A 17583-nucleotide genomic window follows, 5' to 3' on the forward strand; every position below is an offset into this window, starting at 1 on the left:
ATCATTGCGTTGCTAGTTTATTTACTTAAATAATAGAGTTTAGTTGATATCTTTCGTACTCCATCCTAGCCTTAGGGGGTGTTTGGTTCCATGGACTAAAGTCTAGTTCATGTCACATCGAATATTCGGATGCTAATTATGAGGACTAAACATGAGCTAATTATAAAACTAATTACACAGATGGAGGCTAATTCACGAGACGAATCTATTAAGCCTAATTAATCAATCATTAGCAAATGGTTACTGTAGCATCACATTGTCAAATCATGGACTAAATAGGCTTTATAGATTCGTCTCGCAAATTAGTCTCCATCTGTGCAATTGGTTTTGTAATTAGTCTATATTTAATACTCCTAATTAGTATCTAAACATGCGATGTGACATGAATTTTAGAGCCTCCTAAAGAACCAAACACCCCCTTACATGAGTAGTATTCCTGTCTTCCATAGCGGTGGCGTCTCTGCCACTATGGTCAAGCCAGCCATCATCCATTGAAGCCCCAGCTTGAAGGCACCAAAAATCCTAATCGTAATCCTAATCTTACTGGAGCCTGAGGTCGTTGGAGATGGAGAAGAACGGATTGAATGTCGCACGAGATGGAGCGGGCAAGGTTGTATATCGCCGGAGATGAGGGACCACGGTTGAAGGGAGTGAGGTGAGAAACGTCCAGACATCTTATTTTCCTGAAAATTTGCGCTTAAATTGCACCATGGCAGTTCAAGTACTAGCGGCCAAGTAGCTGATCAACGTAACGACATCCTTCGGATCTTTCCAGGGATCCAGCATCCGTGGAAGCCGTAAGGCAGGCCGTGCGGAAGCCTCACCCGCGCAATTTCTTGAAACGTCTCCCCGTCCAGCACCAGCACGTAGCCACCGCCATGGACATCGCTCACAATAGATATGAGAACTCCTACACGGATCAAATCACACACAAAAATTAAGCTGGGTCCGGGGGGAGGAGTGCCCGCCAACAGGATTGATTTTATAGCTATATAAAAAAAGAACACAAACTGTCTGATGTGTTCAGATAAACTGACCATCATCTTCATTGGTCGCTCCCGGCCGTTCCACGAACAAGGGCTCCGACGGCACGGCATCCTCGTCGTGCCAGTTCCTGACTGTCTTCTCGACCAGGTCGATCTTGGCCAGGGCGTTAAGGAAGTTGCACGGCCGGCGCGCGCTGCAGCCGTAGGCGTAGCGGTACTCCTTGCCGAGGTAGGCCGGGTTGATGCTGCACATGTCCATCCCGCGGCCGTGCTCGTCGGGGTCCAGCGCCGACTCCAGCTCGCCGAACGGCCTCCCGTCCAGCGGTATCCTGAACCGGCCAACCCTGCACAGACATCAATAGCAGCACTTATAGCACCTGTCATTCCAGAATCCAGATAGTGCTCGTGGCTGCAGATTTTGACACCGTCAGCTGACATCGCACGATGGCAAAGCTTGCGACCCGGTTTAGGGGGTGTTTGGCAACACCATCCTAAACTTAGTACGTGTCACGTTGGATGTTTGGATACTAATTAGAAGTATTAAATATAGTCTAATTATAAAATCAATTGCACAGATGGAGTCTAATTCGTGAGACGAATCTATTAAGCCTAATTAGTTCATGATTTGACAATGTGGTGCTACAGTAACCATTTGATAATGATGGATTAATTAGGCTTAATAGATTCGTCTCGCGAATTAGTATAGGGGTACTGCAATTAGTTTTATAATTAGCTCATATTTAGTCCTTCTAATTAGCATCCAAACATCCAATGTGACACTCCTAAAGTTTAGTAGCTCGTATCCAAACAAGTTATCTGGCGAACTGACGCACTGTCATTGGTGGCCGGGATGCGTATGTACTAACTGTACCTGCCATCAGGAAAGGCGTTATTGTTCGTGGGCGATCTCAGCCTGTGGAGAGCAAGTGCGTCAAGCATCGCAGGATCAGCGTAGTACTCGCAGCAGTCGACGATGACCGCGGCTGCCTGCCCGTTCTCGCTGTTCTCCTCATACGCGTTGATGAAGTGGATTGCCATGAAAGGCGGCACCTCGACGCTAGCCACCTACAAGAACACCAAGAGAAATCCATGTTCGTGCCACGTGCAGATTACGTTTAACAGTAAAGATAAAGAGAACTCTGGCAAATCAAGACGTTGGCACTAACCGTCTTCCCGGTCGACTTGCGTACGACGTGCATATAGCTCCCGGACGCTGGGAGCCAGTCGAAGAGGTAGAACTGTGCGGGCTCAGACCTGATCATGCTGCTGGCCGAGTACCGGAGCGGCATCTCCGGCACGACGACGTAGTTCTCCGTGACGGCGAACGAGTGCACCCACCCCGGCGTCGGCCCTCCTCGGCAACCCACTCTCCCTACCACCTTCCTCTCGTTGCTCCCGGCCGCCATCCTCACGAGAAGGTAGCCTGGCCGGACAAGATCAGGGAGCAGCGTCCAGAACTCGGAGCCGGTCACGATCGGGTGCCCGGACTGTAACATGTTCATGCCACCCAACACGTCCACGTAACGAAACCTCCCGACCGTGCCGAGCGTGTACGGGTTGATCAGGAAGGAGCCCCTGGTGGTCTCGGTGAGGCACATCACCCTGCCGTCCCCGAGCGGTAGCACGGTGACGTTGGCGTTGTCCGTAAGCGCCCTGCCGCTGACGAGCCCGACGACGCTCCTCAGCCGATCCAGCAGGTTTGCGGGCTTGGGGCAGTGGCCGAACTCGCGCAGGAGCGGGCGGCCGTGCTCCTTGGCGGCCTTGTACGCGTCCGACTCCAGCTGGCGGTGCGCGCCGGTGGCGCGCCCTCGCCGGAAGGAGACGTTGACGAGCATGGCGTACCCGTCGAAGAGGTGGTCGAGCGCGCCGTCGCCGCTTACCTCCCACACCCCTGGCCCGTTCCTCAGGTACGTACCGTTCTGAAGCACATTCATGTGACGTGTTGATCGATCGCATGCTGCTCAGCTCAAGCAAGTGAAATCAGAGCGTTTTATTAGGAACGAAACTAGGTAGGGAAGAGGGACTGTACCAGCCAAAGAGGGAGGTGCCCTTCGACGGCCAAGTCGCCTTCCCACCGTTCTTGCCGGACGCTCGTCCATGCCGAGAGCTTCGTGGCGCGGTCTCCGGCGGCCTCCGCCGCCGACGAGCCCGTCGTCTTCGCTGAGAGGGCGGGGTTACGGCGTGCCACCGCCGAGCTGAGGCTGATATGCCCGGGCCTGGTGTGTTGGGAAGAGAACAAGGACGGCATAGGAGCAGCGCGCAGCGTGGAGAGATAGCCCGCCATGCTTGTTTCGTTGTTGTGTTGTGTTGCGGTTGCGTGCGGATTGTGCTGCGCTACTGCTCACTGCTCTGCGGACTGCAGGACCATGTGCTGCACATGGGAGCTCACGTGAATTTGTAGGCCATTTGGTTGCTACTGTATATATGATCAAGACTTCAATAGACATCCTTGATTCATAAATGAGAGCGTTGACGAAAAAACGGATTGTCACACGAGCACGCCACGTGCAGTTCTCCCGCCGGAACACACCTTGTAGCGACTTCATGAAAACGGAACCATTGGTATCGTCGGATTCCGATGAAAATCCAACAAACACTCAAGAGGGAGAGACCTCGTCAGAACAAACACACTTTGGGTTATTTTGAGACCGGAATGACATTTAGAAAAACTTCAATCCCAATTGAAGAACAATAATAATTCAGGATTTCAAAAGATAGAGTAAAGAAAAAAAATAATCATAGCATCACGGCCATGCTGCCGCCACCCCAGCGATGGTGATCTCAATCGGCTGTGCACCCATTATAGATGGTGATCTCAATTGACTTGCTGCAGGCGCGATTCTGAGATAGCATCATGGCCATGCTGCCGGCACCCCAGCGATCGTCAAGCACAAGCTCGCCGCGCCGTCAACACGAGCGAAGAGCTGAGGGAAGGTTAGCGCCGAACGGGAGCGGAGGCCGGAGGAGCACACATCCCCTGCCAAAACTGCGTTCCGCGCCAAAAATGCATTTGGCGGCTGCGTTCCTCTCTTCTTTTCCCGAAGTGGCCTTTGTTTTGGGCTGAGAACCGGAGCTGGGCCGTCTGCTAGGCATTGAGGAAGCTAAAATGTGCATAAGCTGATGGATAGATAATGGACGGCATTATGTGAACTATTACGAAGGACAAGTGGAAATGCACATGCGACACGCACGTGACATAAAAAAGAATTACAAACAAGATGTTTATTGATATGTCAACATTCCATCATAATCATAATTAACTATAATACTTATTTGCATCCTTTCACTTAAACCATTACAAGACTCATCACAGCACAGACCTGGTCCCAACCATTTATTGAATGTTTACTATATTATTAAAAATCATAACATATAGCAATTCATAATGAAACTCTACCTCCACCTCCAGTGGAATCATTAAACAAGAATTTATATTTATAAAATATCTAGTAAACAATAATTTTATATCTTTAGCAAAGATGTACATATGGTGAGAACATATTTTCAAAAAAACTTGATAGCAAGAATTTTTATTCAGAAACTGCAGTATCCAAAAACTTAATCCATACCATTTTGCATGTATCTTTTTTAAACTTAACATATGATTTATACAGATCCTCAAATGTAGTGCACGTGATTTCTAAAACTCTAGTAAGCAAGAATCCTAAGAACATCCTAAATTTCAGCAGCACTACGTAATATTCTGATATTTTTCTCACAACACTTTGAATGGCTCTATTTGGTAGAGCTCCCAGAGCTGATTCTCTGTTGAATCCACTAGGAGCTCTGCCAAACAGTTTTTCAGATAGAAGTGATTCCCTGCTGATTCGGTGAAGTGATTCTCTAAAATGAACTTAGAGGCTGGGAGCTGAAAAAAGTAGCTTCTCCTGAGTGATTCTCCATACTAATTTTAAGAGTTCATGCTAGAGAGTCAAAGAGAATCACTTTCAACCACAGAATCATTTCTTTCAGAGAATCAGCTCCTATAGAGAATCAGAATCAGATGGAGCTCTACCAAACAGATCCTAAAAAATTTCCATTTAAATTAGAGGCATGTGCCCGAACAGCATAAGAATAAAACAATACAAATTTTGGTATCTATGTACACACAAGATTCAAATTACGGAGAAGTTTAAAGGCACACAATGATATGTCCAAACTTTGACACAATTACTCTTTCCATGTCATTCGCAAAGCTAGGTGAAGAGGTTCCACACCTCTAAATCCTAACCACCATGTCCTAAAATAGATTGCAGATGCGGAGATGCCTATGATCCATGATCATAGAATGTTGAGTCCTTAACTCGAATAAAGCCACAAAAAAATCTGCACTTTCTGATAGCCACTCCCTGGTGCTTTGTCCGCCACCTTTCCATCAATATCATAAATGTTCCTTGAAAATGCAGATGACAAAGTATATCACAAAGTAATTAGGAAACAAAATACTACTTGTTCAAAAAATTTTATATTCCTCTCTCAAGCACCTTTCTTCATCTACCCCCAGAATAAAAAGGTGAATATGATACACCTCTTCTTATTTATAAACATTATTTATAAAAGGAGTTTTATAAAGAATGTGAACTTTTTCCATTTCCTTGATCATTTTATGAATGCTATTTTAAAAGAAGACTAAATTCTACAAAATCCAGGGTAAAGATGATGCATCAGGTTAAAGTTGTAGTGTACTTTCTCATCATGCTTCATGCAGAAACCTACTATATGAAACCACCATCTAGATTTAAAAAGGCATAACAAGTGGACAAAGTTTATAATTTAACTCAAATAAAATAAATTCGAATTGCATAGTTGAACAACCAATAGAATTATTGATTGTGAAAATGATAAAAAAAGAACTATTACAACCTTCTCTTATCTCTTGCGTGTTCAAGCCCAAAAAAAATGATACAAGAAGAAATTGCATCTAGAGAGCTACCTTAGGCCTTTGGATGACTAAACTAAATTGGACACTAGAAATAACATCATACTTCAATTTTAACATTGTGATAAGATCAAATCAACATCCTAATTCCAGCAAGCAGCAAGCATCCCGATGGGACTTAACACTAAGGGGTGTTATAGGGCAGGTGGCTTGGTGCGAGCCTCTAACTCCAACATGGAGCTTGGCTTTCTTTTCTTTTCTTTTCTTTTGAACGATTGGAGCTTGGCTTTCTCATAGAACACATACAGGTCATACTGTTGTGTAATGTCAAGTTTGCACTGTCACAAGCTTCTTCTCATGTTCAAAAAAACAAGACTGGAACATGCAGAAATAGCTTACATAGAAAAACACTCCTTTAATGGTTACAACACTAACAGCCACCTAATAAGTAAATAAAAAATAATAATATTTCAACCATTCTTATTGTTGTTGAATTGGGTAGAGCCTGGCATCAAGAAAAAGAAACAAAAGAGGATTCAAAGAAGCTTACGAACTAAAATGTTAACCTACAACCTTTTGAAAAGGAACTTGTCGTTGAGAAGGAATAAAACCTGATAGGTCCATGTATATCAGAGTATCTTCCTTGCTTTTGGAATGTCATACTCCATACTATGGATTAAGGAGTAAAGCATGGCAACAAAACTGAACATATCTCATAAAAGTATGGGTCTGCAGAAATGAAAGGAATTATTATATTAACAACACAAAGGATAAGAAAAGTACATTATGTGATTGCTATTGATGTATAAGGAACTATCTCAAAATGGTAACAAAGTGCATTAATTTTCCATGCTACCAACAAAAACAAACCGTTGTTAATCCATCACAGCTGCATTTAGTATACTATATTTTTATTTTTGTTAACCAGATATACCTCTTATCTTAAAGGCAAACAAACTATGATTACTGAGTGTGATGCAGTGACTAACCTAGCCCAATTCTTGGAACCAACAAACTGGAGGAAATACCTGCACAAAATGCATGAAGATTTATATGTCATTAAAATCTGTAGCAAAATATGTATTAATATAATTTTCGTACATACATGCGGGAATACAAAGGAATCAATACTAATTAGCCAACTAAAAAATTGGAAATTATTAACTGTATCATATTAGTATCTAACCACGCCCTCTTAGGAATATCTTACAACAATGATCAGATGAGAAGGAAACAACTTTATGGAATTTATTTTAGATGTTTCAAAGGTTTCATATCCATTTTCATGACAAGATGAAAATCAGAGAGCAATTCGACATATTCAGGTAGAAGCTCTTTATTGTTGGACTTCTGTGAGTGAATATTGATTCAGAGAGCCATTGGAGGTATTACAACATACCCCAATCCTGAATCAAAATAATTGTGAACAATGCATGGATTGTTGTGAAATTGAACTACTCTTAAAGAAGAATATACAACCATGTTAAATACACAAAAGGTGAGCAAATAGCATTGTTTGTTGTGGAAGAAATAGGGAGGTCAATATTGAAGTTCAAAGATTCGATAAAAAATTGCTCCTTCTTTAATTGTAGTTATAGTCTCTACAAAAATCTTCAAAGCTAAGAGAAAAAAAGTTGCAGTAATTAGCAGTTAAGAATGTTCAGAAAATATGGTCTGCCATCCATAATCACAGCACAGACTGTTGTTGCATGAAAATTTGTTGAAGAAAGAAAATGTATATGTGCTAAACTAATTACTTATATGGATTTTCGCTTCAATAATTTGAAAATAGGCTAGATAAATTGATCAAAAGCTCCATTAATTCTAGAACAAGTAGACACATTTTCAACACTATCTTCTAATAAATCCACAAATAATAAAGCTCCACTAATTGTGCATTTCTGTGTGACAGAGAGCATAAGCCTACAAATGTGAAGAATCAGAGAGCAATTGAGATATTCCATGAGGAACTCTCCATTGTCCAACAAGTTTTGGAAAACTGAATATTTTTTTAGAAAGATATTGGAGATGGCATGACTGTGGCAGGGCACAATATTCTGTACAAGCATCCTTCATATTGGAAAACAAATATTTAATATTATACTTTACATGTACTAAAGCTAGCCATTTTAATTTCTATTTCAGTTTAACCTCTAGGCATGTGGTATCCTCACCTCTAGATGAATGGTGTAGGCAGGTCTATTAGCCATCAAAGATTATGACTAGACTAGTTTCTCCAAACACAAGCCATCCTTGATTTTCATTTTGATGCATCATTGTTGCTTCTCCTATTCCTGAAAATAAATTGACTGATTTTTTTATCTACAGTGAAATACTCCTACATTTCTAGTAGGTGATTAGAACACTAACTGATTCAATTAATCATTCATCAAAAGATCATTCAAGAACTACGACACCCGGGAAACGCCTGAAAATAAATAGACTGATTTTTTTTATCTACAGTGAAATACTCCTACATTTCTAGTAGGTGATTAGAACACTAACTGATTCAATTAATCATTCATCAAAAGATCATTCAAGAACTACGACACCCGAGAAACGAGCTAAACTAAAACTGTACAATTCTTAAGAGCATTAAACTGAACAATGAACCTATTTGATTTAACTTACCCCATAATGCAATTTATATTTTTTGTTTGTTCATACACAACTTGAATTTTAATTTGATACTTTGCAGGGTGGTAGTAGACATCATAATGCAATTTTTTTCTATTCCATGTTTATCATGCAAATTCAATCAACTCATTATGTAGCCTCTTCAACTCTTAAAATCAGTGTAGTTTTCTATCACAATGAATTTCTTCAAATACTCTCTACTGCGAAATAATATTTCTATCACTAAAAGCTGAAGAAACCAAAAGAACAAGAGTGGCAAACCTCTCTAACATCTAGAAGTCGCAGAAGACGTTCGTTTCTCTTGAGACGGGAGCCAAAACTAGCGTAAACTCCAATGACAATAAGAAGGTGTTGATTCTTTTTGGACTTGGAGCCAGTCCTGTTCTCCCACAGTTACCCCTCGCTCATGGTCTTGATCATGTCATCTCCACCTCGACAATATTCCTCCCATTCTCTGCCTCAAAAACATTTCGAGTTAGCAAACCAAGATGTAGCGTAACCAACTAAATTCACTTAGAACCAATGTACGAAATAGCGGGCTATAGCGGCACTATAGTGTTTGATGCTAACTGCCGCTACAACAGTGTTGTACTAATTAGCGGGCTATAGCGGTGCTATAGCAGGCTATAGTGGAGCTATAGCGGTTAGGCACAGCTCTACGCTAAATCTCATAGCCCGCTATTTTGTACATTGCTTAGAACTAAAAAATGATGCTACTTCTACTGCTGAACCAAATTCACATAAGCCTACAGGCACACACCAATTTTATACAAACCAAGATGCACCCCTTCCGAACTGATGCTGCTGCTGCCCAACCCAATTTGCGCAATGACCCGAAGAGGATCCGACCAATGCCTGTATCGAATCACTAAACTGAAAACACTGAACTATCAATGTATCCAGCATGGCAGCATCATACCCTACAGTAATTGGTTAGTTAATTACCTCTAACTGCTTCTTCAGGTGTTGCTCCTCTAGCTTGCTCCAGCGGCCCGCCCACCATCCTGGTCCAGCAAAGTACCAAATTCAATGAAGCACCTCAGAAAGAAATAAAAGAAACTCAGGAACATGATCTCCCATGGTCTTCAGCTCATAAAAAACACAATAACTTTTGCGAGCTCATAATATTATCAATTATTAGCTAGCTCACTGATCGAAAAGAAGAAAATAAACTGAACAACACCCCAACCTTAGGTGAAGCCCAATTTAATTGAATCATACCAAGCTTGCATAACAATTTTAACAAATGCAAAGTAGTCAACGCTCACCATCATGTAGTTGGGGGCCGTGGTACCCACAGACCTCGGTGAAGTAGGGTAGCACCTTGATATGATCCAAATGGCTTTAAGCGGAAGCTAGCAGCTGATGGAAAATCACAAGAAAAGAAGGAAATGCCACACTCACGAGTGCATCATGACGATGCAGGAGACAACGGCGGTGAAGTCTGTGGCATCGGAGGCGGTGAGGATTTATCAATGACTGCCAAAACACTAAATTAATCTGAGTCTAGGTGTCAACTATAACATCAATCATTCTATTTTTTGTGTCAATTCATATCGTGGTGGGTCACTTATGTTAAGAATGAACAGATCAATAAAACTAAAAGCAAACATGTTGGATTAATGAGGGGGGAGCACCACTTACTTCAACCTAGCCCTTCTTGCCGACGATGCTCCAGTCCCTAGCGGATACGCCGCGGCACTAGTGGATCTCGAATGCGATAGTGATGGGTGGGTGGTATGAATGACTAGAGGTCCAACGCTGGTGCCATATCCGCAAGAGTGGCTTGCTATAGCTAGATGTCTGTGCCTCCCATGGCCACCGCAGCCGCATTGCCCAGCACCTTCCACTTCGCTCAGCCGGGCGCGATCGATGAGGATGAGGATGAGGATGAGGATGACAACGTTGTCGAGGCAAGGCACAAGAGTAGCGGCAACCGGCAAGCCGAGATGCGCAAATACTTGAGAGGGATGGAGCCGCCACCTCCGCGTCTCCTCCACTCGGAGATGAGGCCGCGTCCGCCGCCACGTAGCCTCTGCCTGTAGAAGGGGTTGCCGTCATGTCTTCTTTAGTGGAGGGGATGGGGAGATGGAACAGGGTGTCATGAACCTCATCCGGGTAGCGGCCGCGGCATGGTAGCGGGAAGCGGAGGTGGAGTGTCCAGGGTGCGGTCGCGGCACAACGCGCGGGCGCGCGCTGCGAAGGCCGGGAGGCAGGCAGACGGGGAACCCCTCGCGGCGGAGGATGGAAGCACGTCGTGCTGGAGGATGGCGGTGTATCTCGCGAGTGGACGGGGATAGGCCTTGCGCTCTTGTCGTCCACTGCAGCTTCTCACGGCGGATCGAGCGCATAGGGAGGAAGGCTGGGACCTGGGAGGGGAGATGGTGTCGTACATATATCTATGGGCTCACCAGAAGGTTTGGATAATCCTAAATATGGGGTTGTACACCGAGACACATCTGACATGGAGACCATGGCACAGGACAGTGTAGTCTACATGGAAAAATATGAACTAGTCGAGGATTAGGAAAGTACTCGTTGTAATAAGAGTAGAACTCCTCTAGTCGTATCCGACTAGTATTCTTGTAACCAACCGACCTGTAACCCTGCCCCCGGCCATATAAGGTGAGGCAGGGACCCCCTCCAAATAAATTCAATCCAACCAACCCACAGGACATAGGGTATTACGCAATTTAGCGGCCTGAACCTATCTAAATCGTGTGCCTGTGTTTACCTTCAAGTTCCTGATCTCAACGAGCCCTACTAACCAAAACACTACCTCGGGTACCCCCCTCGATAGGTTGCCGGCAGATGGGGCACGAGAAATCGCTGGGAGGTGTGATTAGTGGGTGGCGGACGGGGAGGGTATGCAAAGAAGGAAAGGAAGAGAGGAGCGCGAGTGTGATTCATGGGTGGGATTGGGGTGGGTATCCAGGCGGGTAAGAAGCCGCACGGGGCAAGAAAAAACGACGGTTTTCTGTAGAAACATTTTCTATCGTCTAGTTTTTTCTTCCTCCTACCTTTCGTCCAACCTTTTCGCCCTACCTTGTCCTACCAGGTGGGTCCTCTATGAGGGGTGGGGGGATTTAAGTTTGGCTGAGAATTGTTTTCAATTGTCTCCTTTCTTATAGATAGTATAGATATAGAAATAAGTACCTTCACATAACTGCCTTCTAGTTCTAGCTAGCTCTTCTCTCTCGTTGACGAAAGTGCAATTCTACAGCTTCTTGGGTATAGTCATTTTCTCATCTACTAATAATCTGTTCCAAAAATGATAGGATGACATGTATTTCAGGAGGGAGTACTTGGCATGTTCTGCCTCTTCCCTCTCGGCAAAAGTACAATAAAAATGCAAGGTTGGTACAATCTCTCTAGAAGTAAGGTAGTATGCGCTTCAAAGGGCAACACCATACCCTAGAAAGAAGAATCGAGCCTTCAAGGAAAACACTATACCCGCATTCTTTTGACCATTGGTTAGAGGAGGCTGATTGGTTGCCCGCATACAGCCCCAGCCAGAGAGGCTCCCGCGATGCAAGGACATGGTGATTTGGTTTCCTAGCCTTGGTAGCTGGCCTAGCCTATCATGTGCAAAAGGGCTCCTAGAGCCTGACTCCTGAGGTACGAAGGAAAGGCTTATTTCCTCATAGCCAAGGATCTGGTGTTGCGGCGATAAGTTCTTGGAAAGTGTGTGTAAATTGAGGTCCTGTATGGTTTGCCCTTAAACTTTAGGGACTAAAGTTTAGTCCCTTTTAGTCCCTAAGAGCCCGTTTGGTTGCCTGGAGGAGCCTAGCCTGGCTCGCACAGCCAGCCAGGCTCCCCAGAGCCAGGCCAATGCATGCAGGAGCATGGTGTTTGGTTGTCTGTTCGCACGAGCCAAGCTCTCCCGAGAATCTGTTTGGTTGCTCGTATGAGGACGGGTTGCATGAGATGAAAATATATAAATAATCATCGTAATGACATTTATTACGGTTAAACTATTATCTTATAGCTCTTAGTTTATCTTATTACTCCTTAATATTAATCGAAATATGTTAATATCATTTAATATGTGCTAATAATGCATTAATAACATCATTAGATGGCTAATTAGCCGCACCATGTGAGCCAAGCCTAGCAGAAACGGTCGATTTCCTCGCACCAGCAGAGCCTGGCTGCGGGGGGAATCTTGCACGCGCAGAGCCTGGCCGAGCAGATATGCAAACCAAACAAACGTGTGTTCTCGCACCGGCAGAGCCTGGCTGAGGGCTGATGCAGACAACCAAATGCCCCCTAAAATGCCAAACAGGGTGACTGATAAAGTTTAGCCCTTTAGTCCCCAACAGGTTGCTTATGGGGACTAAAAGGTACCCTGGACATCATGTACCCCTCATTGATGCCAGTCCGTGACCAGCTCCCCCCCTCCTACACCCCACCCCGCCGCAGGCCCCCGCTGCCCCCGGCCACCCACCTGCTGCTCCCGGCGGACCGGCCGCTCCTGCCCGCCCCAGCACCTGCCCCGCCACCCCCTGGCCACCCGCCTTGCCGCCGGTCCCCGTCACCCCCGGTTGCCCACCGCCACTCCCGCCCTCCCCGGCACTCGCCCCGTCGCCGGCCCCCGCCGGTCGCTCATCGGACCACAGCCCTACCCCTGCGCCACCGCTCGCCGGGCCGCCACCCTGCCCCTGCGCCGCCTCCGTACCCCCGCGCCGCCGTTCGCGCATGTGTTGTGCCTGTGCGTGCCTGCATGGGGAGGCAGAGAAGGAAAAAGGCAGGGGCAGTAATGATTAGGGGCAAGTTGGTCATTGTTCAACTCATTTAATGCTCTTTAATCACTAGAACAAACAGAGGGGGACTAAACTTTAGTCCCTGACTAAAGAGGAGTTTAGTCCCTGAAGATAAGCAAGGGCAAACCAAACAAGACTGAGAAAAGGCAGCTGAGTAGGCAACCAATCATATTCTCAAGCTAACCTGGCTCAATACAAACACCGACTATAAGTTCTGTTGCATCTAGGAACCTGGCAAACCGGAGCTAGCATCTATGAACCTGGCAAGCTGGAGCTAGCATCTATGGAATCCGCCGGTCCTTAAACCAATCATGCCCCAGGAGAACGGGATGCATCACCTGTGTGCCAGATGGGAGTGGTGGGTGTAGATTCACGAGGGGTTCGACATGGAGGACTTGGTATGTCTGAAAGAGGACTGAGAAACGTTAAATCACATTAGGCTCTCGCAATCTTGCTAATTCCGGAAAAGGATATATTGGAACAAGGAGTATAACTACACTACTAATTAATTAAGGAACCTACATAATGAACAGCACTATGAGCTCGATCACCGGATGGAGAGCTATGTACACATTACACGCGTGCACTACTGCAACGACATCGAGGTGGGAAGGGCTACGTCTACGTACAATTCCCCTGTACTTTTCACGTATATGACGTGTGCCTATACATCACTAGAACGTGTATAGTTTTCCCCTCGTTCGGAGGAGGCCAGCAATTGAACCCGCCATCTTTCTGTATCTACGTCCACGTCCGGCGATCGAGTCGTCGGTGCGCTGAGCTTGGTGCAACCAGCAGAGTCGATCCACCTACGCGTTCGTGTTCCGGGGCACCCAGCAGCAGTGCAAGCCGTAGGGCATCGCGTGCGGGAACTTGGCCCTCGCGACCTCCTGGAACGTCTTGGCGTCCAGCACCAGCGCGTAGGCCGATCCGTCCCTGGAGCTCACCATCGATATCGCCACCCCTGCCAAAGTTTTCCAGACATGTTAGCCACAGGCACGGTAGCGAGTTGGAACGCGCAGACGGATGCATTGTTGTGCGAGCTCAAGAACACTACTAACCGTCGTCCTCCTCCACGGCGCCGGGACGTGGCACGAAGAAGGGCTCGGACGGCACGGCGCCCTCCTCGTACCAGTTCTTGGCCGTCTTCTCCACCAGGTCGATCTTGGTGAGGGTGTTGGGGAAGTTGCACGGCCGGCGGGCGCCGCAGGCGTAAGCGTACCGGTACTCCTTGCCGACGTGGGCCGGGTTGATGCTGCACATGTCCATCCCGCGGCCGTGCTCGTCGGGGTCCAGCGCCGACTCCAGCTCGCCGAACGGGCTCCCGTCCAGAGGTATCCTGAACCGGCCCACTCTGTCGTTCCGAACACAACCCATCAGAGACACGGTCAGCCCATGTGATACATCATCGCGCCGACGATCATGAGAAATGCAATCTAAAACAACCAAGTAGCAGCAGTTGTATAGGCTAACCTGGCGTCGGGGAGGACGTCCTGGCCAGCGGAGGATCGGAGGTTCTGGAGGCGGAGCTTATCGAGGATGGAGGTGTTCGCGTTGTGCTCGCAGCAGTCAGCGATGATGGCCGTCACACGCCCTTCCGCGTCCGTCTCCTCGTACGCGTTGATGAAGTGGAACGTCACGAACGGCGGCACCTCCACGCTGGCCACGACCCTCCCGCTGGCCTTGCACATGACGTGCATGTAGCTCCCCGACTCGAGGTGCCACTCGAACTTGTACAGCGGCGTGGGCTCCGCGCGGAGCAGGTTCTTGGCGCAGTACCGGAGCGGCATCTCCGGCACCACCACGTAGTGCTCGGTGATGGGGAACGAGTGCACCCACCCGGGCGCCGGGCCCCCGCGGCAGTCCACCCTGCCCACGAACCGCCGCTCGTTGGTCCCGGCGTCCATCCGCACGACCGAGTAGCCCGGTCGTATCAGGTCCGGGATCAGCGTCCAGAACTCGGTGTCGGTCACGATCGGGTGCGCCGAGTGGATCAGGCCCCCCTGGTTGTCCGTGTACTCGAACTTGCCGAGGGTGTCGAGCGTGTCCGGGTCGATGACGATGGAGCCCTTGATGGTCTCCGTCAGGCAGAGCACGCGGCCGTCGCCGAGCCTGACGACGCCCGTGTTGGAGTTGTCGGTGAGCGAGGAGCCCGAGAAGAGGCTGGCGAGCTGGCCCACGTAGGAGAGGAAGCCGTCCGGCTTGGGCACCTCGGAGAACTCGCGGTAGCACACCTTGCCGTGCGCGCGCGCCGCCTTGTACGCCTCCGACTCGATCTGGCGGTGCGCGCCCACCGCGCGCCCGTTGCGGAGCGAGACGCGGACAAGGGTGGCGTAGCCGTCGAACAGGTGCCGGAAGCCGTAGTCGCCGAGGTTCCACAGCCCCGGGCCGTTCCTCAGGTACGTGCCGTCCTGCAAGCAGGTTGCGTATAGGTTTCCGTTCATTAGCTGGGCGCAGAAAATCCATCGATGTTTACCAACAACAAGATAAGTTACTCTCAACATCATGAGCTCATCATAGAGGGTCGCATGGTCGTTATTGAACAATTAGACCGACCATCAGTACAATAATCACAGCTCAGTGAGCATCTTAGCGAATATGTGATCTGCAACGAACCGTATTATATTGCACGTACGTACACCGGCTTTCATTTCTGCAGGTCACTTTCAGAATAGCACACGCGCGTAGAGTCAAATGGAGTTGTAGGGAAGAGAATCAAATTGGGAGGAGCAGTGGTGTGCTCTCATCAACTCGTGGAGTTGTGGTTAGGGGACAGCAACCAGGTTGTGGACGCAGCCTTTTTCTCAAAGTCGCAGGGGGGAGCAACAAAACTGCAATGATCATCACAAGACAGCGACGCCATTGTCGCCGCTGCCATGAGTAAAAACAACAGAGAATCTTGGTATATATGTCGTGTTTCCCGCAAGCATCGTGAGTGCCGAGATGCCACCGATCTATCTCCTTTTCGATAGGCCTCGCCTAGGGTAAGTCAGTGTCGCCCTCGCGTTCGTTGATATGATCGCAGCTAATGGATCTGCGGGTAAGTGCTTCTCCAACTGCTGATCCAATGAAAAATGACATTACTATAGCTATTCCTACGTGTCCGTGCGTACGTGTCCAACCGCTGGCCCAAAAACACCCTAGCTTTTTGGCTCAACACATGTGCTTTAGTTTACCGTGATCTGTGTGCAAAATAAACTTTGGTGCTGCCTGCACTAATTAGCTAGCCAGATGCTTGTACGATGAAAATGGTTAGGTTAATTCAAAAGATTTTGTTCCACAGTAGTAGTATATGAGCTGCTGGTCTAAAAGTACTTATGCCGACTCCCTCTTTTTTATGTTCTTCATTCTTTTCTTAGTAGAGGAAGATATGCTTGCCTTTGCCTATATATATTGGAGATGATCTGAAAAAAAGTGTCATTCTGTAGGTACATGGAGTGGGCAGTCTTGGAATCAAAGTAACGGAAAAGATTCAGATTCTCGCCAAGGAAAAAAGCATGGCTAACCTTGGCTTAGAACACTCGAAAAATGTTATAAAAATGTAGAGGTTACGGTCGGTTCAAGAATCATGAAAAGGAGCTAGTTAGAGCACAAAAGCCAGATCACCCTTTTTTTCCAAAATCAAAAGCCAGATCAAAGACAGCATGCATGGCATGGCGATGGTGCTATGCAATTTAGTAGTAGTTAAAACAAACGAATGAAGTGGCTAAGTGGGTACCCACCAGCCAGAGCGGCAGCTCGCCTTCCACCTCGAGGGCCCCCTCCCACCTCTCCTGCCGGACGCTCTTCCACGCCGCGTGCTCGCCGCCGCCGCCGCGTCCCCCACGGCGTCGCGGTGGGGCGTCGACCACGGGCCGAGCTGGCGGCGGCGGGGCCGCCGGGGCTATGGCCGGCGTCGGCGTCTCCGTCACGACGCTAGCCGCGAGAGGCTGCGCCACGGCCCGCTTGCCCTTGGCTCCCTGGCTGGTGGCCAGACGGCCAGGCACCGCCGCGCCACTGCCAGGCCGCCCGGCGGCAGCGCCGGACATCGCCGCGAACACACAGAGCGACGAGGGCATCGTAGGAGACATTGCGAGAGTGCTCAGTCTAGGGTAGCAAAGTCTGTAGTAGTGCCAGGCTTTGGAGCTACCTGGAGGACACGGAGTGGTAGCTAGCCAGTAGCTAGAGCACGGAGCTACTAGCTGATGAGCGTGGCGTGTTGTACTGCTAAGATTTGGTTTGGTTTGGGGACGGGTTCGTACTCGTGAAGGCCATATATATAGCCGGACGAGGAGGAGGAGGAGGAGGAGGCGACGTGGTGGAATCTTTCCCTGTGGAA

General features: G+C 47.7%; 2 protein-coding genes across 2 annotated transcripts; both read right to left on the reverse strand.

Annotated features, from left to right (window-relative positions):
* Positions 1-384: 384 nt before the first annotated feature.
* On the reverse strand, positions 385-3310 carry LOC101767361 (carotenoid cleavage dioxygenase 8 homolog A, chloroplastic). Its single transcript, XM_022827174.1, has 5 exons — positions 3016-3310; positions 2153-2943; positions 1858-2051; positions 1038-1330; positions 385-910 (listed from the first exon to the last, which is right to left on the reverse strand). Exons 1-5 carry the CDS (start codon positions 3083-3085, stop codon positions 744-746), a joined length of 1515 nt encoding a protein of 504 aa, XP_022682909.1. The 5' UTR covers positions 3086-3310; the 3' UTR covers positions 385-743.
* Positions 3311-13738: 10428 nt separating this feature from the next.
* Positions 13739-17477, reverse strand: LOC101767759 (carotenoid cleavage dioxygenase 8 homolog B, chloroplastic). Its single transcript, XM_012846216.2, has 4 exons — positions 16988-17477; positions 14739-15676; positions 14327-14619; positions 13739-14229 (listed from the first exon to the last, which is right to left on the reverse strand). The coding sequence occupies exons 1-4, from the start codon at positions 17333-17335 to the stop codon at positions 14075-14077; spliced, it is 1734 nt and encodes a 577-aa protein (XP_012701670.1). The 5' UTR covers positions 17336-17477; the 3' UTR covers positions 13739-14074.
* Between the last annotated feature and the right edge of the window lie 106 nt (positions 17478-17583).

Source organism: Setaria italica, chromosome V (assembly GCF_000263155.2).
Source record: "Setaria italica strain Yugu1 chromosome V, Setaria_italica_v2.0, whole genome shotgun sequence".
Taxonomy (NCBI): Eukaryota; Viridiplantae; Streptophyta; class Magnoliopsida; order Poales; family Poaceae; genus Setaria; species Setaria italica.